Raw genomic sequence first — 23,678 nt, forward strand, 5'->3', positions numbered from 1 at the left:
CAAGTGAGAAAGAAGTGAGAAGTGAATTGGTGGAAGGCCACCTGGAGAACTTGTCTTGCAGGTGGCAGTCCAAATTACAATTCCATTCTCTCAGACTAAACCATAAACTACTCGTCTGTTTGACAAAGATTCCTTATGAGCAAACACTAGCCAGGCTCCTCTGAGACCTTTTTCTACTATGCCTAAACCTCTGCTTGTAACGATCTTAAAAAACACTAACATAGCTTCTAACAGCTATGTGGCTCAAAGCCATATTCCTAGGATGACCCTATCCCTCCTTAAAAGTACTGTCTGAAGAAACTCAAGGTTCCCAGAACTTGCTTGTTCCAGCCAACACTTGACAAGAGTCCCTATGTTCCAGTCTCTGTGACAGGGTAAGAGCCAGTTAAACCCAAATGGATTTCACATAGACCACACCCTGCCTTCCCATCTTATGGGTAATTGTTAAGTTCCCTGACTCTAGTGAGCCCCCACTTACCCCCTCTCCCTCCATTTCCTCATTCTCCCTTTAAAACATCTTCATCCTCATTCTCACTTTAAAACCTCTATACAAATTGAAGTCTAATTCAGTTCATGCTGTACTCCTTTCTCCTTACTGTAATTGTATATTACTGATTAAAATCTGTCTCTACTACCACTTTAATTAGTATTTAGCTTTATCTTTGACGTGTTCTGTATTTGCATAGTTTAGGAGTACTTAATTCTTTAGGCTGACTTCATCTACCAAATCCGGGGAATCCTTTCTCTAGCTCTCCCTTCTGATATTTCTCTCACTTCTGGAAGCTGGGATCATTATCTCAGACTCCATCCTTCAGTTTTCCAGGCCAGGAAGAGAGCAGGCTTTCTACCACAGTTTTAGCTGTCCTACACTGACTGCATCATGACTATAGCTAGTACTTAGGTCAAAGGTGCAAAAACATTAATCTTAATGTATGCTTGTCTCTTCCTCCAAACTTCATCTCCCTTCCAAAATATTCCTGCTTTTTCTTCTGTGCCAGAGCTCTTGGGTAGCTGTTTCTGGTATTTTGCCCAGAATCTATATTTATTATCTGTGGGAGTGTTGGCCTGTTAGATTCCACCACCATATTAGAAGAGGGATTTTCAAGTGTTTGCTTTGCATTTGCTGTTAGCTTACTTGAAATGCTTGTTTCTGGTATTTTGCCCAGAATCTATATTTATTATCTGTGGGAGTGTTGGCCTGTTAGATTCCACCATCATATTAGAAGAGGGATTTTCAAGTGTTTGCTTTGCATTTGCTGTTAGCTTACTTGAAATGCCAAGACAACAAGGAATCCTCTCTTCACAGACCAACTGCCAAGATTTGCATCTTGGCTCTGCCACTCACTAACTGTATTATCACTGTGAGCAAGTTTAACTTCTCTGCTTAATTCAGTTTCCTCAATTATATAATGCTGATAACAACAGTACTTACCTTACTGAGTTACTATGAGGATTAAATATGAAAATACATACAGATGAAAACAGTATCCGATATAGAGAAAGAGCTCGATAAATATTAACTCATATTACTGCAGATGTGTGAAATAAATGCCCCCAATTCCCGTAATGTCTTCCCTTTAACCAACAAACAACATTACTCACAAAAATTTAATGTATGTTTGAGGATTTTCAAAGTGCAGAATTTCAAAGTGCAAAAAGGTGGAAAGCACACAAGCAGAACATTTGTAGCAGATAAAAGAAAATTAGCACATATGGCAAAATATTCAACCTCACAAATTATTTTTAAAATGCTAGTTGAAGCAGCAATAAAGTACCATTTTTATAGCTATTAAATCTGAAATATTATGCTTAATAACTAGTATTGACGAGTTTGTGGTCAAACTGGTATACTACACTTTATTGGTGACTGGTGTATTATACTTCATTGGAACTGATCCAACTACTTAGGCAAACACTGTCTCTGTTATCTGTTATACTGGACTTTCTACAACAGCATTTACAGCTCTGTCTCCTTCCCCTGCCACAGTGAACAGAACTAATTCCAGATTCAATCCTTTCCAATGTGTCTCATAATATCATTTACTTGGGTGTTGTCTGACATTTCAGATAAGTTGGCAGAAAGAAAGATGAGAAATGTCACCCAAGGGTCAGAAAGTATGAGCACATATCAGGGAAAGTATAATAACACTAAGGAACCAAGACTCAAGGATATGTGGGGCCAAAATAATACATCCAAGATCAGATTACACCATGTCAGAGCTTTTTGGATTCAGAGTTTGGAGGCACTGTTCTGGTGATACACCCAGTGATACTAAGAAGTATACACAGTATTCTTATGTTGTCTGTTAGCTCCATCTTTCAAGTTCTAAAGGAATTTCACCCCTTTGAACTAGAAAGCAGAAGACACTAAGAATTACAATAACCATCAAACTTGTGAATTATTTTGGTAGAACAGATGGATCGATTTATTTACATATTTATCAGACTCAAGGAAAAAGATAAATTTGATTTAGTCTGCTGCCTCCTACATTCTCATTCACTAATAGGTTGTTATTGATTGGATTATAAAAACGCTGACAAAAATTTCTGAAAATATTAGGAGACCTCAGATAAGCTTTCAGCACAGAACATGAGACACAACTCCTCCCAAGCTTCTACTAAAATACTCCTAAATCTTTTAAAAAAACTTAAGGTTGTAGAGACCAATTATTATAGAAACATGATACCCAAACATCACTAAAATGAGAAATCTTTCAAGGTCTGTTTCCCACCTCAGTCTAAATCAGGGATCTGGCACTGTGTCAAGGAACTAGCCTTAAACAGCTTAGTTTGTACATAATTGCTTTCTTTGTGTTCCCTTTATTGTTGGTCCAGTTAGTTGCTTTGCAATTCTTCCTTACCTGAATGACTTTATTAGCAATAGAAAATACATTAATATTACCTCAGGAACTAAACTAATTAAAAGCTATCAGCTATATTTATACTACAATTTAATTTCATGTTTCATTCTAGTTTTGCTTTAACATACAGAATTTACCATTAACCAAGTATCTCAGGTTCCCTAATATATAAAAGACTTGCGTAAGAAAAAACATTTGATGATACACATAAAATCACGACCACAGTAATTGGATTATAGTTAACACTAATTAAGAGATGAAGAATCAAAGCTTATTTATGTGATTACAGAAAGGAAGAGAAAATAAGGGTTAGGTAACAAAATAACATTAATTTTTTTTATATAAACAAATTAGATCCCAAGTTCTTAAAAGTTTATCTTTAAAAAACAGGTCAGGGTAAAGGAGCAAATTTGCACTTTAAACTTCCACATGTGCTCCTCCTTTAGGTCCTTTTGCCTTGGATTTTGTTTCCTTTGAAATCTTTCCATTTTGACATTGAGTAAATCTGGCTACTGTAGAAACACCATCCACAAACTTGGTTTTGAAAAGAACATTTGCGTTGTTGAACATACCTTCTTTTAGGGACACCACAATGAACTTAAGGGAAAAAGAAAAAAGTGTAAGAAAAATTTCCTGTAATATTCTTAAAGGAATTCACTCCTTTATACTGTGAATAAGAATTATTTGAAGATCATTTTGATTTTATTTCTTTAAATACTTGACTCCAAGCAAGTGCACATCCTCAAAATTAAGCACCTAAATGAATGTTAGCTTTCCATACTTGGTTTTAGAAGTCTCTTAATTTTACCTTGAATGCTTCATTACCCAAGTTTACTACTTCCTGATGGTTGACAGCTTTTTTTGTTGCTAACTCTAAGTGCTCTAGTGAAATATTTTTCCTTGTGGTATTTTAATAATATCAAAAGTTTCAAGTTCCTATAGCACTACCACTAGCCCAAGTGGAACCTTTATATAATTAAGAAAAGACACCATTTCAATGTTAATTTGCAAAAAGAAATGCTGTAATAAATATAACTATTATGAATAGAGCCCCCAGAATCATACAATGCGTTAATTTATGCAACCACATTTGGCAGCCCCAGTTCTTACAGCAATAGTACAATAAAAACAAACTGTTCTTAGCTTCAAGAGCCTATTTTCTACTTTTTAGCCATGAAAATTAAAGATTTAAACTCCCCCCATCAAGTGCCACGTGATTTTGACATCTGAGGTATATCTCCGAAAGGTTTTGTTTTGATTACGCATCTTTAAGACAGCTAACTAGAGAAAACATTTATATTAACCCTAAATCAATTCCAAATTATGACTAAATTGAATTCTCCCTCTTGCTATAACCAACACCGTTAATGCTTGGCTCTTTCTTTAAAAGGAGACCGAACACTTTTTCCTTCTACACCTATTTGAACGTGTTTATTTAAATAAATATATGATACTTTAGTATTCTTCAGTCCTAAGTACCTTATTAACATTGACTACTACCAAATAATAATTTTAGAAAAACAAACACTCTACTTAAACTTTTACTGAGACACCTTTTTCTGGTTCTTACCTGAGAATGTGTGAAATGAGTTCGCAGCATCTGTCCAATATTCTGGGTATGAGAAAGATCCAAAGCTGCATCTACCTCATCAAGAATATAAATTGGAGCAGGTTTGAAGAGGAGCATGGACAGTATCAATGACAAAGCCACTAAAGATCTAAAAAAAGGTTAATGGAAGAAAAGACATAAAAATTTCATTTTACCACTCTTTAACCAAAACACTGACTCAAATCTATGATCATGCTACTATGGTGAATAGTGTAGATTTATCTGAACGACAGTCATATAAAAAAGAATCTTGAGTTTCAAACTTCAACACTTTCATTGTATTAAAATATTTCTTTTATGTTAGCTTTCCACTTTTCCTCTATTCACAAGCATACTATTTGCATAAGACAATTTTAATACTGTCATATTATGTTCAGCTCCTGTCCTTAAGAAAAGATCATGTTAGTTTTAACAGTTTTTTTCCTTCCCCAATTGCTTATTAGAGCCCTGGAAGCCAGTGAGTGAGGGATATATATTTATTTAGGTGCTCTTTTTCTAACTTTTATTATGCATTTACCCATGTGAACATACACATACACACATACAGTCATGTGTGTGTGCATGTGCGTGTGTGTGTGTGTGTGTGTGTGTGTGCAGGAACCATCTGCAAGTAAATTGTATAGATCATGGCCCATTTACCTTAAGTACTTCAGTGTCAGAAGTTCAAACAATCCTTATCTAAAATTTGTAGTTACACCAACTTCCAGATTCCACAGCTGTTTTCGGTTTACCATCCCCATTAACTGCAGCTGTTTTCATTCTAATCTGGTATGAAGTCATAATTCTTACAATATTTTTTCTTAATAAACATATTTCATTAAAAAGTTCAGTTTAATATAAAATACTTATAATTATTGAACATTATAATAAAAAGTACAATACCATTTGCAACGTACCATAACTTCTACAACATTCTATAACATCCTACAAACATTCTGTAACTTCAAATACCTCCTGGCATGCAGTACTAGAATAAATAGTCAATCCAGCACTTACCGCATTCCAATAGGGTCGCTATGCCTTGCTGTATTCGTGTGTGTGTGTGTATGTTTGTGTGTATGCCTGGGGTTCACAGAATTCAAGTCTGTGGGTTTAAAGAATTCATCAAATCTAGAAAATGTGGGGCCATTATTTCTTCAAATATTTCTCCATCTTCCCTCTTCCTCTCCTTTTGGAACTCCACTGACTCAGGACATTGAAGCTGTTTTGATTTTTTCCATTTTTTATTTTTCAGTTTAGCTTTCTCATCTTTCTTTTACATTATCTAATCTGCTGTCAATCTCGTGCAGTAAACTTCTCACTTCAGGTATATTATTTTTTATCTCTAGAAAGGTATATCTTTTTCTATCTCTAGAAGTTCCACTCTTTTTAAAAAATAGCTTCTATTTCTCTCATTACATTCATGTTTTCTTGTAACTCTTGAAAATAGTTAATGTAATTCTTTAACTTCCTTGTCTTCTTGTTTCATCATCTCTGTCATTTCTGGGTCTGTTTCTACTGACCAATTTTTCTTTTGGTTAGAGTCACATTTTGTTAATTTTTTTTTTTGTAATTTTTATTATATGCTGGACATTGTACTTGTTTAATGTCTCAATTTTGTTGTATTCCTTTAAGGGGCATGTTCTGACAAAAATTAAGTAAAATACAGATCAGCTGATCCCTTCAAAGCCCATTAAGTTTCCTAGGGTGTCTAGAGTAGCCTTCACTTCAGAGGCAGTACAGATCTAATGCTAAGGTACAGTAATCTAGGGCTTCCCAAAATTCTAATTGCTGTCTTCTTAACTTAGTGAGACTACTAATCTGTTTGGGTTCCCCTCCCTGCATAGGAAATCCAGAAACTGACACTAGGGAGAAAGCCAGGGTGAACAAAGTGTTCAGCATTTGTTTCCTCTTTTAGTTAGCACAGTCCTGGACTACTCATTTTCCAATGTATGAAAATAGTTGTTTTTCATATATTTTGTCAGGTTTCCTAGTTGCTTATTCTATTTCTCCTCTGTTGCCTACTATTTTAATCAAATGTTCCTGTCATTTAATATTACATATTAGGCTCCTTAAACTATACAGGTAAAGGTAACTAGCTAAGCAAATCAAAACTGAAATAAAATTGGGAGGTAATGGATGATAATAAAGTAAGAGAAATGAGGAATTATAATATTGCAAAAGGATTACTCACCTCTGACCACCACTAAGTTCAGTTAGGTTTTCTTTCCAGGTATTTCCTAAGGCAACCTTGAACTCAAGACCACTCAAAACAGTTTGCCCCTCTGGTGGTGCAAGCATAGCATTGGCACCAGGCAAAAGAGTAGAAAAGATAGATCCAAAGTCCTTGTTCACCTGGATAATAAAATCATTTTAAAACATCAGAATGCCTTCTAAGAAGAATCAATTGTTGATATTTGTACATGCAACTCAGCAGGTTCACTTTGCTGTCTGTTACTCTAATTCAGGTGTTGGCAAACTACAGCACATGTGAACAATCTGGCCATGCCTATTTATTTACAAATAGTCTACGGATGCTAGTGCTACAAGAGAGTCAAGTAGTTTTAACAGACTGAATGACTCACAAAGCCAGAATATTTACTATCTGGCCCTTTACAGAAATAGTTTACTGAGCCTTGCTTTAACTTCTAGGGGGAACCACAGGATATACCCCTAACTCTGCTCCGAAGTTTTGTGTTAGGTTTGGCAAGATGGAGAAAAGGTAGAAAGAGACCCGAGCCAGGCGCTATTTCAGTCAAAAAGCTTTATTCCATTAACCTGGAGGGGAGACTGAGCCAGATCAGTTCCCCCAAACTAAAGGAAAGCAGAAGGTTTATAAGACTTTCAGGGAGGGTTCAGAGTAATGGGCAATTTCAAAATCAGTGGTATGCAAGGTGACACAGTCCTTGTGGTCCAATAACATCTAGTCGGTTAAGGCATAGGCTCCCAATTAACCACTATATCAGTAGAAAGCATTCTAGCCCAAAGCCTGTTAAACGCAGCCCACAAGACATTCCTTTGAGGATAATGATAATGTTTACCCCTTCCCAGAAGAATTTCAGTGCCCAGAGAAGAAAGGGAAAGGGAGAGGAAAGGTGGAAAAGCCGCTCAACATGGCTGCACTGAAGCTAAGCCAGCCACGAAACCCAATATTTTGATACTTTTGTAAAACGTATTGCAGGAATCCTCAAGACACACACAATTGTATGAGAAGAAAACACAAAATAGTTAGAAAAGCAAACACAAAACAGAAACTCTTTTTTTAGAGTAAAATGTTCTCTTACAAAACGTTTTATTTTCTGCTGATTAATAGGGTAAGATGGGTCTGTGGTTGCCAGCTAAAGGCCCAAGTAGATCAGGGTGAGGTCCAAGAGAAAAAGATGCATAGAATCAAATGACCAGATCTGCTGAAGGTGTTGAAGAGTTCTTTTCCATATGCCTTACCTCATAGACAAAGAGGTTAAGGTGTTGAGAGGCAGGAGTAGGACAGGATCCCAAAAGAAAGAGGCTAAGAAAGCTGTTTGGCCTGCCCCTGTCTTGCCACAGTAGATTACACAGGGATTTAGGGCCAAAATCCTACAAAATCCTAGCTTGTTATAGGGTAATTTTTCTCCATATATATTTGATCAATGTTATAAGAATTTTCCATCTGTCTTCAAAGACATGACTAATAATCTTAGAGAGTTCAGCAGGCAAACTGGAGAGCACATATACAAACACATGTTCACACACACACACACACACACACACACACACACACACACACACACACACAGGTATCTCCACATTTAAGTGCAAGTATACAAAATTCAAATGTAATTCAAATATACTTTTTATGAATACTTATACTAACAAGAAAAATCTCCCAGACACAAGCAGTGCTCCTGATTATAGATTTACTAAGGAACACACATTTTAAGAGCAACTGCCAAATAATACCCTACACAATGGGAGCAGGTTCTAGTTTTATCTGGGATAATTTCCACGCTAGTCAAGGCTCACACAAAATGGGAAAAGAACCACCGTCTTTTTGGTAATGATGGAAAGCAGCACAGTATTTATAAACACCCTAGGTTCTTTTTCTTTTCCCTTTTGGCCAAGCGGGGAAGAAACAGCACAGGACTAAGAAAGTGGAATGGTACAACCATGCACCCCATGTGAAAATTCCTCTAAAAGGGAAAAAACATCAGCTAATGGACAGAGGAGAATATACCTCTATACTTCATATAAATGACATAGCCATGGATTGATATAAAAAAACCAACAAAAAACAAAAACAAAAACAGTGCCTACAAAACTCTGGCTCTGTCAGTCAAGTATGCTTGAAGCCAGAAGGAAGAATATAATGTTGATAATAATAGTACCTATCTCGTTAAGTTATTGTGAAGACTAAATGAGAATATTAATTTGAGAATAGTGACTTATATATAATAAGCACGTGATAGATGTTACTTGCTTTGGAGGAACCTTGGAAATTGGGAAAAAAATAGGATCAGTTTAAAGAATAGACTGATTTGTATTAAATCCAGGAATCATGGGAAGAGGGGGAAGAGAAAAAACCCCTCAAATCCAGTGTTAAATCCACATGTAGAAGAATACGGAAGCCAAGTTTTTGCTTGCATTTTTAAAAAGACAAATATTATAGGGAGATGGAACATTGAAAATGAGCCTTAGAGGAAGAAAAACAAGATGACAGAAAGGGACCCTCAAATCCAGTGTTAAATCCACATGTAGAAGAATACGGAAGCCAAGTTTTTGCTTGCATTTTTAAAAAGACAAATACTATAGGGAGATGGAACATTGAAAATGAGCCTTAGAGGAAGAAAAACAAGATGACAGAAAGGGTAATTGTACTACTGACAATAAAGATCCTACAGAATTAAAAAGAGAAAAAAGAGGCGAGGTGACCAACTGAATCCCAGAAGGCACAGGTTTGCTAAAGTACCAGTTAACTATGATTGGAATTTTTTGAGTCTTTTGATATGGTAGAAATGGAAAAACTTCCACATGAGAAGCTTAGGAACTATCCTAAAGGAGACAGATATATGAAGCCAGGCAAGTAGAAATAACAGTAAAGAAGCTTGAAATCCTGCCAAAGTTGTCATAAAAACAAAATTGGTAACTGGAATTTTGTTGAATAAGAGTATTGTAAAAGAGTATACGATACTCGCTTGTTTATTGCTAGTTCTTAAAGAGATACAAGGGTGAAAGCAATAAGGTTCTAATTCAGCAAAACAGAATCCCAGTTCTTCCATCTTTTGGCTGTATGATGGGAGGCAGACCATTTCATCTTAAGCTTTGGTTTCCTCCCCTATAAAAAGGGGATAATAACTATCAAAGTCACAGATGGTTTTAAGATAATTCATGTAAAATAATTAACAGAAAAACTACTTAAAATATTAGCTAATATTATTATTAATCCAACATGCACAACATGCTAAGAACCTACAGAACAAATAATATTTGTTAATTTAAAAACGCAATTACTAATTTGTAAGTGATAAAGAATACATCAATCTTACTCTAGAAATGTTCTTGGAACTGGTATTTGGCCTCTGTGAGTCCAAGCAAGAAAAACTGAAGATAGTAAAATTGAATGAGTCCTTGGAAGATGGTTTCTGGTTTTCAAGAATTAGAGCTTCCACCATGTGGCACTGAGATTGCTTCTAGTTTTAGGCAGAAGGTTGAGTGGGATATAGCAGATAATGGACAGTACCCAAGGTTTCTTCCAAATATAAGAGCTTGTTGTCTCATAAAAAGAGGATAAATAGTGTCTCTTTTAAAAGTAACACAGACAGTTAACAAGGTAAGAGTAAGAAATGGAGAATGCTAGAAAGTTAGGAATTTAATAGAACTTAAGAACCAGAGTAGGAGACTATGAGAGTATGATGGAGTGACACTTATTTAGCTTTCCAAAACAGTAGTAGTGAAATCCAAAAAGACAAAATATATTTAAGTCTAGGAGGTCTTAATTAAGGTGGGAGTATGTGCCTCATTCAAACACAAATTAGCCATTTCAAATTCCTCATAGAGTATAAATCCATTGACGATACTTTTCATCCTTGCTTCAAACAAAGAGATACTGTTTTGGGGCTCAAATACCTTTTGCCAAGCAATATTTAGGGCTTGGTTTTTCTTCTGGTCAAGGTCTTCTATAGTTGTAAGGATTTTGGATTTGTCATTTTCTACAATTCTCTTCTTCTTCATCAAGTCATTATACTGTGGGATAAAAAGCATACTTAATTAGGAAAATACACTGCAGTTCAGTCAGGAATGAAGAGGTTTCATTATTTTTAAATAGTCATGTGCCACATAACAATGTTTTGGTCAATGACAAACTGCATATGCAACATTGGTCACATAAGATTACAGTGGAGCTGGAAAATTCCTATCACCTAGTGATGTCTTAGCACAATGCATTACTCATGGGTCTGGTGATGCTGGTGTAAACAACCTACTGCAAAATATGTTGGGGAGGAGTGGCTAGCATACCCATGGAATGACCCTCCCATAGGTAGCTCAGAACTTGAAGGCAGAAAGCCAAGTATCTGACACATTAGGTCTGACCCCAAGTGAAAAAGTTGTTGTCTACTTCACTGTTCTTATACTGTCAAATTATTCTCACCCATTCCCATAGCAAAATAATAGATAATAACAGTTAGCTAACACTCACTGAGCACTTGTTGAGTGTCAGGCACAATATCTACCTGTAATTTAATTTTCATAACTTTGTTGTGGTGGTTATTATTCTAACACCCATTTAACAGATGAAAAAAGTGAGGCACAGAGACTTGGTAACATAATTAGAGGGCCCATGCTCATGTGACTAGTGGCCAGTGTTGACAGCAGGAAAATGCATTGCTGTTCTCTTTCATAATACACTTATACAGAACAAAATCAAGAGTACATTTCACAGAATGTATCCCTATCATTAAGTGTCAAGATGACTATATAATATATACCCTCCTATTTACCAAAAAATATAATGCACTAAGAGTTATAATGCAAACCAAGTTATGAGTAAATCTATCATCCATATGTATATGGTAAAATTCAATGACTAGGATTGAGAATTTACAGAACAAGCCCTTGAAATATTTTGACTCCACTAATATTCCCTTATCTTTCTAGCAGCCAAGGCAAAAAACCCAAACACCAAAAAAACCAAAGAACATCATCTCTTCAGAGTGGCCTTCCTTTGGGTGAGGCTACAGAGGGATAAGTATACCATGAATAGCAGTGGAACTTTCCAAAACTCTTCCTGACCCATTTCTCCTCAAAGATTCACCTTTCGGGCCAGCCCGGTGGCGCACTGGATAAGTGCGCCGCTTGGGAAGCGCGGCGGCGCTCCCGCCCGAGGGTTCGGATCCCACATACAGACCAGTTCCCGCTCACTGGCTGAGCGAGGCGTGGGAGCAACACCGAGGGTTGCGATCCCGTTGCCGGTCCCCGGTCCGGTACGGGGGCAACACTGAGGGTTGCGATCCGTTGCCGGACACGGAAAAAGACAAAAAAAAAAAAGAAAAGATTCACCTTTCAAGACAGCTTCATATTCTCCCTTAATGACTCCAGCCAGTCCTGTTAATCTTCTTTGCTGTCCCTCTCCTTTATGGCCAAGCTCCCCAAACAACCTCTCAACATTTTATATTATTAAGTCCATGTAATCCCTTATGTGAACAGACATAAAACATACACACACACACACACACAACAAAAGGCCAGGGGATCCTAAGGCGTGGAGCTGGGGGAAGCGAAACCCAGCCACAACCAGCTAAAGAGCACACCAAAAACCATTTCCAGGCAGGTAGCCCACCACAGCCACCGCGATTGCCACAGCTGCCAGAAAAGTGGCTAGTCGCTATAGCAGTAGTCACAGCCACTGTGCAGACGGTACGCCAGACTCTCAACTGCACTGACTCAAGGAGAGGTACCAGCAGAGAACAAAAAAAAAAAAGAAAAAGAAGAGGTCCTCTCTCTCCACAAAGCACACTCCAGAATAACAGCAAAAGCATCTGTTTTACGATAATACGGGAAGATTTGGTCACACTTGTCTCAGTACTGGACAGGAAATCTATGCAACAAATCAACAGAAGAATTAATCTATCAGAAGGAGAGAACAAATCTATGGTTATTAGAGGGGGGGCAGGGGAGGAGGAAGGGGAGAGATTGGATAAGGGGCATAAAGAATAAGTATGATTTGTTAATAATGAATATATTAATAAAAAAAGGCCATCTGCTGATCAACAATAGAGCCCTTGTCTCTGGTTAAAAAAAAAAAGGAAGATGATGAATTCTTTTTAAAAAAATATAGACCCAGTTATCATTATTAATACAAGTAAACAAGTAAATGTGAACAAGTTTCACGATGCTATGCAGCTGAAATACAGACTAAAGATTTCCTTCCACAAACATGCCATATATTGCAAAACTTTAATGTAGAATTGAAAACTGGCAGCATTTTATAGATAGATCACAACACCTGCATTTTTAGCCTGTTTCTTATCTAACATAATATAGACTCTTCATGCGTACTAATGTCAATAATGGTTTTTTAAAAAACCCATGACGAAAAAAATTCCTTAAAAGTAATTAAGCTCATGAGCATTATCAGTTTTACAGATCTCTCATTAACTCTAATGCTAATATGCAAATTCAAATAAATAAATATACAAACAAATAAATGGTGTCAGGGGAAAGAAGACACAACAATCACAACAATTCCTTGAACCTGTTAAGTGAACAGATACGATGGACATGGGGGGGGAGGGGAGAGAGGGAATGGGGAAAGAGGAACGGGTAAAGGGACACAAAAATCCACTAAAATGTATATTGAGAAGTTAACTGTTAAGTGAACAGATACGATGGACATGGGGGGGGAGGGGAGAGAGGGACTGGGGAAAGAGGAACGGGTAAAGGGACACAAAAATCCACTAAAATGTATATTGAGAAGTTAAAATAAAAATAAATAAAAACAACAACAACAAAACAAATAGAATTTTGCAGAATTAAAGAAGGTATGGGGGATTAATAAAAATTTGCTAAGATTTCTATTTCCTATGTGCCTCCAAAAGTAGGAAATGCTTCCCCCACTGGACTTTTTTTTAGTGACAAGGCCTCCAAAGTTCATCACTAGACACTAAAATCCCTTTTCTAATCTATAAGAGTTTTGGTAGGGTAGGGGAGATGTATAACATTGTCAAATAATCGGCAGCATGGACATCGAGAAGATGCTATTGGATTTACAGACTAAACTGTGCTTACTATAGTATAAAACAGATTTAGTTGTAACTTATGTAATAGTTTCAGTATACATTAGAGTCAAAAGGGAAACAGCAGTTACGGAGTGACTGGTGAGGAAGCAGAGAGCAGCACACCGTATTTTTCAAGGGTTCTGAAGGCAAGTAAAAATAATAGAAATGTAAGGAATTATACGGATCCAAAAGTGCTGTTTTTATTTACATTAAGAATAAAAAAAGAACAGAACATGTTTATGGCAAAGAGCAAAAGCCAAGGGAAAAGTCATTCAAGGTACAACAGAATATAAAAAACTGATAATGCAAAAAGAACGAAATAATAAGAAAAGAAAGAAATGAAGAAAAGGGATGAAAAAGAAAGGAGAAAGAAAACAAGTACCAAGGACATCAAGCAAAAGGCTGACTCTAATAACTGCACCAGGGGTCATATAGAGCCATCAATGCCACTCATGTTCTCATGTGGCCAGACATTCATAGGAAATTGACCTACCCGATCTTCCGCTTCTGTCAGTACATTCATAGCTCTCATATTGACATTTCTTCCTAGTTTCTCCTTCATTTCTTGCAGCTTCTGAAGTCTCTGGCCAGCTTCTTTTGGATTGTTAGTTTTGAAATCATAGGCACTATTGGGTTGACCAAAGAGGTGTTTCTCTGCATTAATCCAGTCATAATCTTTCAACATTTTGGATACCTAGCCACATATGAAAACAGAAGGATCTATGATTGTTTGACACATCAACATTTGTTAACTAGTTTAAACCAAATATTTTGTGGGAAAAAACCCACAAAGACTCATTTGAAAAAATGAAATTCACTACTGACAGGAATAAGGATGGGAATTTTTACCTGGAGCACAGGCTCAAGAAAAAAGAGATTGTATGGAAAAAGATATTCCTATTACTTAAGCATTCCAGAAAAGAAGCCAAGTCACAGAGAAATTTTTACAAACTATATGCAAAACATCTCAATTAGAATGAAATGTAAGTCAGATGAGCTTCCTTTAGATTTTACCAAATTCAAACTACTGCTTCAAAGAACAACTTGTAAGAAATTAAAATTCTTCCAATACTTAAGTCATACTTTGGTAAAATCATGGAAGACTAATCATGACTGATATTTAATCATTTTTCTTTCAGAATTAAAATCTAAGGAAAAAAATGTCCTAAACATTGACTTTATCTTTGCTCCCACCCCTTTCTAACAAAGGCACTGTATAATACTTGTTCATATAATGTAACTGACTTAAAAGTTCAAATTATAGTGCTGAAAGAAGACTTTCTTCTACTAGAATTGTTCATTCTGACTGGTCGAATCTAATCCTTGTCAATTTGTTTACTAATTAATTCAAGAGGTATGGTCCCCAAAGTAAAATGATCATATATGTCTATTTTTCCTGTTGACCTGTAAGCTCTGTGATAGCATCCTGTGACCGTGTTGCTTATTTTTATATCTTTGGTGCCTGGCATAGTACCTGATACTAGTAGGTATGCAATAAATACTTAACATACTACATTTTTCAAAGAATCCTTGACTTTTTAGCAGTTCTACCTGCAAGTCCTTCCTTTTTTACCCCCTTAATAGCAAATAAAATCCCCTAGCAATCACCCATACTGGTATTTTCAATTACCAAAAAACTATTAGCAGTAATACTGGCACTGGTAATATCTCAGTGAGTTCACTAACACTAAGCTACGAGGCTAATGGAAAATCAATAGTAATAAAATAAAGTGGGAAATTATAATGTAGCTATAAAAATGTTTTTTAAACCAAGTAATGCACCTAAACAGGCATCCATGGTTCTTTCAGACGTTGGGGAAACTATCTTGTATTTTCCTGGTGATCTTTTTCAAGTGAAAGTTCTTGTAATATTAGGATGCTTTAAAGATCCTGGGCATTAAAAGGGACCAAACAGTAACACACACATAAGAAAGTATTATGGATGAATTATTAAGGCAAAAAGAATACCCCTCTCAACCAAGGAATGAATTTGCACAAAAGCATGTGTTCTCTTTAAAGTACTTAAGTAAAGGCACCATGATACATGAAAGGGAGAAATTTTAAAAGTGACCAAAAAACACTGGCATAACCTCAAGAAGGTAACTATTTGGCAAAAGATCAGATTTTCGATAAAATTGCAAAAAGTCATGCTCCCATAAGAATATCCGGAAACCAATTAAGTCCTTTTTTTAAGCTGCCTGTATTGATGAGGGGTCTTCAAAAAGTTTGTGGAAATACAGTTAAAGATAATACAAGGGCCAAGCCATGGCTCACTCGGGAGAGTGTGGTGCTGATAACAAGGCCACGGGTTCGGATCCCTATATAGGTATAGCGGGTTAGCTCACTTGGGAGAACATGGTGCTGACAACACCAAGTCAAGGGTTAAGATCCCCTTACCAGTCATCTTTAAATACAAAAGATAATACAAATCTTACCACAAACTTTCTGAAGATCCCTCATATATTCGAGTTCCTTAAATTCAATTTAAAATAAGGTAAGGAATATATATTATTATTGCTAATACATTTATGCCATTTGTTGAAAATGAGCATTGTTGAGAAGCAGTTAACATAGCTGCAAGCTCAAAATTATGTTAGGCTGTATGTAGCTCTGCCATTTATACTGAGTTCTCCATCGAGCAACTGTTTATCAGAATTTCTCAACAGCCCAGAAATAAAAAATTAATTATTAGGGGTAAAAATGAGCACAAACATGCCTTTGCAGCACTATCTTCAGTTTCCCGTTTATGCTTGTTGATGTTGTGCTCCAATTCCTTAATTTTAAGCTGAGAATCATTGTTTTGCTCCTTATGTTTTGCCACTTCTGCATATTTAGCTTTAATTACACTGTCTTGAGTTGTTATCACTTCTTTTTGTTTGGTCACCTTTTCTTGAGCTTTATTTACTGACTCCTGAAACAAAAAAATTAGAAGAGAATATATAAGGTAATAGGTAAATATTTTTAGTTTACTAAGATTGTCTGACAGACTTCTGGGTAAGATGGCAAAGTGATTACAGGTAGATGGTCCCCTAATCCTATACACTTCATATCACCATTAAAATGACTAATGAATTTACACACAGAAAACTTGGATTACCACTTGAAAAAAAGGCTTGGGATGTGATATTCATGTTGGAAATAATAGAGTTTCTGGTAGACGCAGTGCAGATGGGATCAACTGAGTGGAAAGATGAGGAATTACTGGAAGCTAACCTGTGAGACCACTCAGAAAAATGGTAACTTACTGTTAACAAGAAGATAATCTGACCGACCCCCGATGACATTTACCCAGGAAGGGCAAACATTAGGCATAGAAATAAGGGAGGCTGGGTTTTGCTCCTTTTACCTTCTGTAGATTTAAGGCATCTGTACTTTACCAATGGCGACAGGTCCTAGCATTTGGTTGTATGGTCAACCAGAGAAATAGAAGTGGTCAAAACAGAAAAATGGAAGAGGAAGAGAACCTTTTTTTGAAGGATCAGATCTGTGGCACAAAGAAAAAGTTCTTGCTGTGGCTTTCACTACCCCCTGCCTCCCAAGGCTGAGGCTACTTGATGCCCAAGGTGCTAGTAACAGTTGGAGTCTGTTATCATCATTCCCAAAACCCGTTGCTCTCCTAGATCTCTAGGGTACTTTTTAAAGAAACGGTCTCAAACTCACATAAATGTCGAAAAAAAAGAAAACCTATCTCAACTCATATTTAGGTTGGAAGAAAACAAAGAAGTAGAACAACTTGCTACAAGACTCTAAGGAAGAAAAGGAATAAGAATAGGAATAAGTAATTACAAGCACTACAAGCACCAGTAAAAATCCGTTTTTTTTTTTTCTGGCATGCTCATCAGGAAACATAACAATTTTGAGCAGCAAATGATGTTCTACATTATGTTACATTGCTGAATGTGCCCAAAGTGCTTTGATTTCCTTATAATACCATTTGTGTCATTAGAGGTCTTTTGCAGGAGAAAGACAAATCATGGCATTTGTTTAAAAAACTGAAAGATATTTTAGCTTTTTAAAACCTTTGAAAAACAAAAAAAGGAAAGTGAAAAATACTCCAGCGACGTTAACTAAAAGGAAAAACAGCAGACATAGGTTTATTAACACCATACTTGACAAAGTTTATGAAGAAGATTCTCTCATACCTAGAGGTTAAATAAAGATTGAGTTGCAGATGTGCCTATCAGTCTTTTTTACAATGGCATAAAAATACACAGATGTTCTATCACTTAAGATTGAGTAGAAATAAAGTTTTAGTCTTGTTCGCCTCAACCCAATTAGTAAGCAGTTTCTCTTCTTGGGAGTGTACTTATCTATTCCTAACAGCAAAATGAAATAATTTAGAATGTGAATGAACAACCTTAAAAACTATGTGGTCAGAAGTAGGAGGAGGCATTATAAAAAAAGAAAAAGAAAAAAAGAAAGAAAAAATCTAAGTTATTCATTTTATAGTTTTCTGTTATTAGAAATAGATACCCTCTTTACAGAAATATGTATGTGTTTTAATTTTGTTTATTTGGACCAAGGAAGAAGTAGCTTACTTTTGCATTTCCCTTTGGAAACACATTACCTAACTTCTAATTCATTTAAATTCTACAACATGATGTCCATGAAGGACAGCAACAGATATGGAGGAAAAGAATGAGATGAAAAAATTTATGCAAGTAAAGTAAATCAGAAGGAAACTAAAAATATTTTTAAAAACTAAAGTTTACTTTGGAGGCAAAAGAGGAACTGAACATAAACTCCAGAAAATTACATCAGCAATATAAGACACAAAGTTGAGAAGTGTTTTGCTCTTTTATCATAAAACGGGTAGTTATTATTCTGATAATGATGCAATAAATGTGTTAAAAACAAAAATAGAATGAACGTAACCAAGAATAAAATGAAGAGGAAAAGATGTACTTTACAAAGCACTGCATGTTTCGAATGATGAAAACAATCATCTCAAGGGAAAAACATAACAGAAAATAGAGAAGTGGATGATAAAAGCAAGGCAAAACGCTCTTTACTACAATGTAGAAAAATGAACTTCTCTTCTAAAAGCTAAACGTTCAATTAATATGAAACTCAATGATATGTACTACTTATAAAAAACAGAGTTTATAGCAAAGTGACAAAACTTGAAAAATGAAAGTTACATCACAAAAGGAAAGTAGGAATAGAAATAATATGTAATAAAACAGAATTCAAGGTAAAAAAAAAAAACACAGAAAGAGATGATTTATTCAATATTCATGAAGGGTAGTCTCTAATAAAGATGATATCCCATTAATTTGCAGGTAACAGAATGTCTTCATAACATTTGGAAACCCTCTCATTCCCAAATCCACCCTTCAGTGCCCTGCTTCTGGTAATGGAACATTTCTTCCTTGCCAGCTGCAACAAAAATAAGTCTCATTAGTAAATGTCACTTTAGGGATACTACAGGAGGAAGGGGCTTTACTTCCTGGTTCTGGCATGTTTTTCTTGAAAGTAAGCTTGTCATGTGCAAGGGGTTAGCAACTTGCATGGCTTCTCGTGACATCCCAGAGTGAGGCTTCACACCATGTTCCCACAGACCAGACACCACACAATTGCGTTTCTCCTGGCATTCCAGAAGGTTATTTCCCAGCAAGTATCACATACATAGCACTTCCCTGCAGATAGCTTCTCCTTGCACTCCCGCAAACTTCATAACCAATGGGCCACAGGTAATGCCTTCTGCAATTAGATCTGATTCTCAGCCCTGTGGTTGGAGTAGGGCTCCTTGCCAGATTTGTGTACCCTTTTCATGCATGTACTGCTTCAGCACTAGGGGTAATGGCTATTCCCTATATCTGCTATTACATTCTTTAGAGTTCTCTTTTCCCTTAGTGATCAATTACCATCGTTCCAAACTCCTATTATAGTTAATAAATTTTATTTAAACTTTCCCTGTTCAAATTACTGTGTGCTTTTTGTCTTCTGAGTAGACCTGAACTAAAGCAATTGGTGGTATTATTTCAAGACTCTTTCTGGAATCAGTAATCACTATTTTTGCCTCATGCTCTCTTCATGACAAGAGTGAAAAGATCGAGAGCACTGACATCAAACACCTTAAGACAACAATTCATAAACAAATTAGTATTTTCAATTTCTCCAATTTTACAATAAATCTTACCATATTTTTAGCCACCTCTGCTGCCATTACTTCAATTTGACCTTCATAGGATTTGATAGCTTCATTTACAGCTTCAAGTTGTTGTTTATAGGATGCATGCTCTTTCTTGAGTTCTTCCAGCTCCAGAGTGATAGCTTCAACTTCCTATAAGAAACACAATAGCTGGGTGTTCACACAGGTTATTAACTACTGAAAAATAAATACATACAGGGCAACAAAATTAATATTCTCATGCAAGGAAGACCCACAGCTTAGTTACCACTCCACCAAAAATATGTTAAGCTGCTTCCACAGGAGGAGAAAAAGGAAGTTTATTTTCCTATACTGAAATCAAAAAGATAAATGTAAGCATAATTTTTATGAGTTCAAAGAACTCTCCGTAAGTTATTTCCTGTACAATTTATTTCTATAGGAAAAACAATGTAAAATTCTACATAACTGATAAATTAGTGGAGGCAAAGCTTTTTTTAAAGCCAAATTATTCAATGTGCAAAAAATTTTCTCAATTTTCTTCTTTCCCATTATAGCATTTAGTTCATTAGAAAATACATTGTGCAGCTACTTAATGATACAATCTTAAGATGGGTTTTAAAAAACTGAGGAAAAGTAAATTTAGGTGAAACTGTATAGAACGAAAAGAGCACAGCCTTTGGAGACAAAAACCTGGGTTCAAATTCCAGCTTTGGCACTATCCAAAAGATATTATAAGGTATCGCCAGTCTATAACTGAACCACACCTTGTAAACATAACATGGTTTGTCTTACATTATTCTATTCACAGTATACATTCACATAGGTGGTTACCAAATAGGTTCAAATTCCAGCTTTGGCACTATCCAAAAGATATTATAAGGTATCGCCAGTCTATAACTGAACCACACCTTGTAAACCTAACATGGTTTGTCTTACATTATTCTATTCACAGTATACATTCACATAGGTGGTTACCAAATGTCAACTCATTGCATCTCTGATATGACATAGCTCCACTACAACACATAATCCACTTCTGAAAGAAGGTCGTCTATCCCTGAACAAAGCATTTACCAAAAGGCAACTTTGCTCTTTCCCTAAAATTAGCAAGCCAATGAAACTCATACTCATGACTATGTGAAACTCAATTACAGGGTTTTCAGAGAATCGCACATTTATTTGACTTGTGAAACTTGTAAGATGTGTAATTGATTTTCTAAAGAACACAACTTGCTTTTAGATTTTGAGATCAATACGAATAAGGCTAACCAATGATGCTCTACCACCTTCAGTTCTACACTGATTTTAAAAGACCGGTTCCATTCAAGAAAGGTTTATTACCTGCTGTTTTTCTTTCATTTTTTTGCTAGATGCATCTGCCTTTGTTTTGGCACAATCCAATTTTTTCTGAGCATCCTTTAGCTCTCTCTCTCTTTCAGCTTCTGCATTTTTCATTTTATTCTCCAATACTTCATATTTTTCTTCTGCTTTTTTTTGGATCTCCTTAGTGTTTTTTAAGGTCTCTTCACTTTCCTCTGCATCATAAAATAGGCAAATGTGGCTAAATTAACAGTTACAGATCAAGGCTTATAAATTCAACTTTTAATAGAAGAAGTGGTCTAGAAAATTAGAGGACAGAGTCTAAAAAAATTAACTATTCCAACCATGTTCTAGAAATTTTATACTTGAAACACAGATCCTGTGTAAGAGCAATACCTCAAATATCTAAAGATCTATAAAGAAATTATTTCTAATGATACAAAATTGAGTAACAAACTTTACCTAGAACTTACCTATTTTTAAAAACAATTTGAAGCAACTTATTAAAAAGATTACAGTTTATATATTTAACATACCTATATGCTTCCTAAAACTAGAACTCACAGTACTGGTGAACAACCCTTATCCAAAATGCCTAGGATTAGAACTGTTTCAGATTTCTTAGGATTTTAGAATATTTGCAGAATACATACTAGTTGAGAATCCCTGATCCAAAAATCCAGAATTAAAAATGCTCATAAATCCAAAACTTTGAGCATCAAGATGACGCTCAAAGGAAATGCTCATTGGAGGATTTTGAATTTCAGATTTCGGATTAGGGATGCTCAACCTGTATAACCATGATAGTTTTCATTAATTTTATTTGCTAGAAAGCTTACAATTAAATTCATAAACAAGCTTACTTTGTGTTCTTTGCCAATTTATACATATTCAAGAAACCTCTCACGAAAGGAGAGAAATACTGGGAGAACATGTCTAGGATGAAGCATTAGAAAAGTATTATCTGCAAATTCATGAAAGAAAAAAATTAAAGTGCAAGATAAAATAGACATTTTGCTGTCACAACTGACATACACTGTTAGTGCTAGGACCTAAGTCCATATACAACCTCGGAAGCCATGACTGCACTATTTCTTACACTAGTTCTCACTGCAGAATAAAAATATTAGTGGGGAAACTGGTGTGTGGATACTGTCCTAAGGAATGACAAAACCAAAAATTACCATATACAATTAAATCCTGATAAAATAGTCGATAGCTTCTTAAAATTGGGAAGATAGCTATTAATTTAATTACATTAAACATTAAAAACTTTTGTGTAACAAAAATAGAATAGACAGACAAAATTAAAAGACAAACATAAAAGAAATGCAGTACACACAACCTAAAAGAAATTAGAACTCTTAATTAAATATGAGAACAATGGGAAAAAAACTGAACATACAAAAAAAAAATTTCCAAATTTCACCAAGCAGGAAAATGAAAATTAAAATGCTAATGTGCTATTTCTTTACAGCCATCAGACTGGAGAATTTTTAAAGTGTGGAAAGAAAAGAATGTGGAGAAATAAAAACATTCTAATGCCACTGTTGGAAATGAGTATTATTAAAAATGGACAGAACTTTGGCAATATATAATAAAGATGACCATACCCTAAGACCCAGAAATCCCATACTTAGATTTACCCTAAAGAAACTCTCCCACACGTGTCTTAAATATAACAGTCTTCTAAATACATAAAGGATATCAACAGAAACAGATTAAGCACAAAATGTTTTAATCTTACCAATAGTTTTTTTAAGGGCATCTAATTCTTCTTGTTGCTTGTGATATGAGCTTTGCTGGAGCTTGGTTTGTAATAAATCTGCCTCCTCAGTTTTCATCTCCCACTGCTGTTTTAGCAGGCGATATCTTACAAAAAGAGAAGTTTATAGTAAATGACAGCAAATTTTCTGTCATTTGAGACATCAGGCTCTTAACCTAAATTAAACTCACATACAATATAAACAATATGAGATGCCACTGGCTACAGGAATAATTTTGATGACTCTGAAGTTTCTGAGGTATCCATTAATTCAAGTCTGACTTGGTCACTGAAGGTAAACAACTCTAAATGACCAATTTAAAAAAACTATTCACAGAAATATTTTTAATTTTAGAAAACACTAAAAATAATTTTTGAATAGGTGTCCTTAAACATAATCCCTCCTGCTAATTCTTTTTTTTTTTTTTTTGGCTTTTGTCTTTTTCCGTGTCCGGCAACGGATCTCAACCCTCACTGTTGCCCCCGTACCGGACCGGGGACCGGCAACGGGATCGCAACCCTCGGTGTTGCTCCCGCGCCTCGCTCAGCCAGTGAGCGGGAACCGGTCTGTATGTGGGATCCGAACCCTCGGGCGGGAGCGCCACCGCGCTTCCCAAGCGGCGCACTATCCAGTGCGCCACTGGGCCGGCCCCCTCCTGCTAATTCTTAACTAAAAGATAAATTCCACAACTACTTACCGCATAAACAGATTAATTATAGCAATCACATAAAATTCAAAAAACTGGTTATCTACTTATTAATCCCTATTTCAAATGTT

The 23,678-nt window shown here is 35.7% G+C and overlaps 1 protein-coding gene across 3 annotated transcripts in view; it reads right to left on the reverse strand.

Moving 5' to 3' along the window:
- Window positions 1–1,594: 1,594 nt before the first annotated feature.
- SMC2 (structural maintenance of chromosomes 2) overlaps window positions 1,595–23,678 on the reverse strand; it is a 50,229-nt gene continuing 28,145 nt past the window's right edge. For all 3 annotated transcript variants that reach the window (XM_008589411.1, XM_008589409.1, XM_008589408.1), the window contains exons 17-25: window positions 22,883–23,007; window positions 21,157–21,350; window positions 19,843–19,986; window positions 16,417–16,611; window positions 14,194–14,394; window positions 10,552–10,668; window positions 6,644–6,804; window positions 4,432–4,579; window positions 1,595–3,458 (exon numbers count right to left, since the gene is read on the reverse strand). In XM_008589411.1, the coding sequence (XP_008587633.1) occupies window positions 3,279–3,458; window positions 4,432–4,579; window positions 6,644–6,804; window positions 10,552–10,668; window positions 14,194–14,394; window positions 16,417–16,611; window positions 19,843–19,986; window positions 21,157–21,350; window positions 22,883–23,007 (1,465 nt within the window). In that variant the 3' untranslated portion in view covers window positions 1,595–3,278. The remainder of the gene's footprint in view (window positions 3,459–4,431; window positions 4,580–6,643; window positions 6,805–10,551; window positions 10,669–14,193; window positions 14,395–16,416; window positions 16,612–19,842; window positions 19,987–21,156; window positions 21,351–22,882; window positions 23,008–23,678) is intronic.

Source organism: Galeopterus variegatus, unplaced genomic scaffold (assembly GCF_000696425.1).
Source record: "Galeopterus variegatus unplaced genomic scaffold, G_variegatus-3.0.2 Scaffold5417, whole genome shotgun sequence".
NCBI classification, from domain to species: Eukaryota; Metazoa; Chordata; class Mammalia; order Dermoptera; family Cynocephalidae; genus Galeopterus; species Galeopterus variegatus.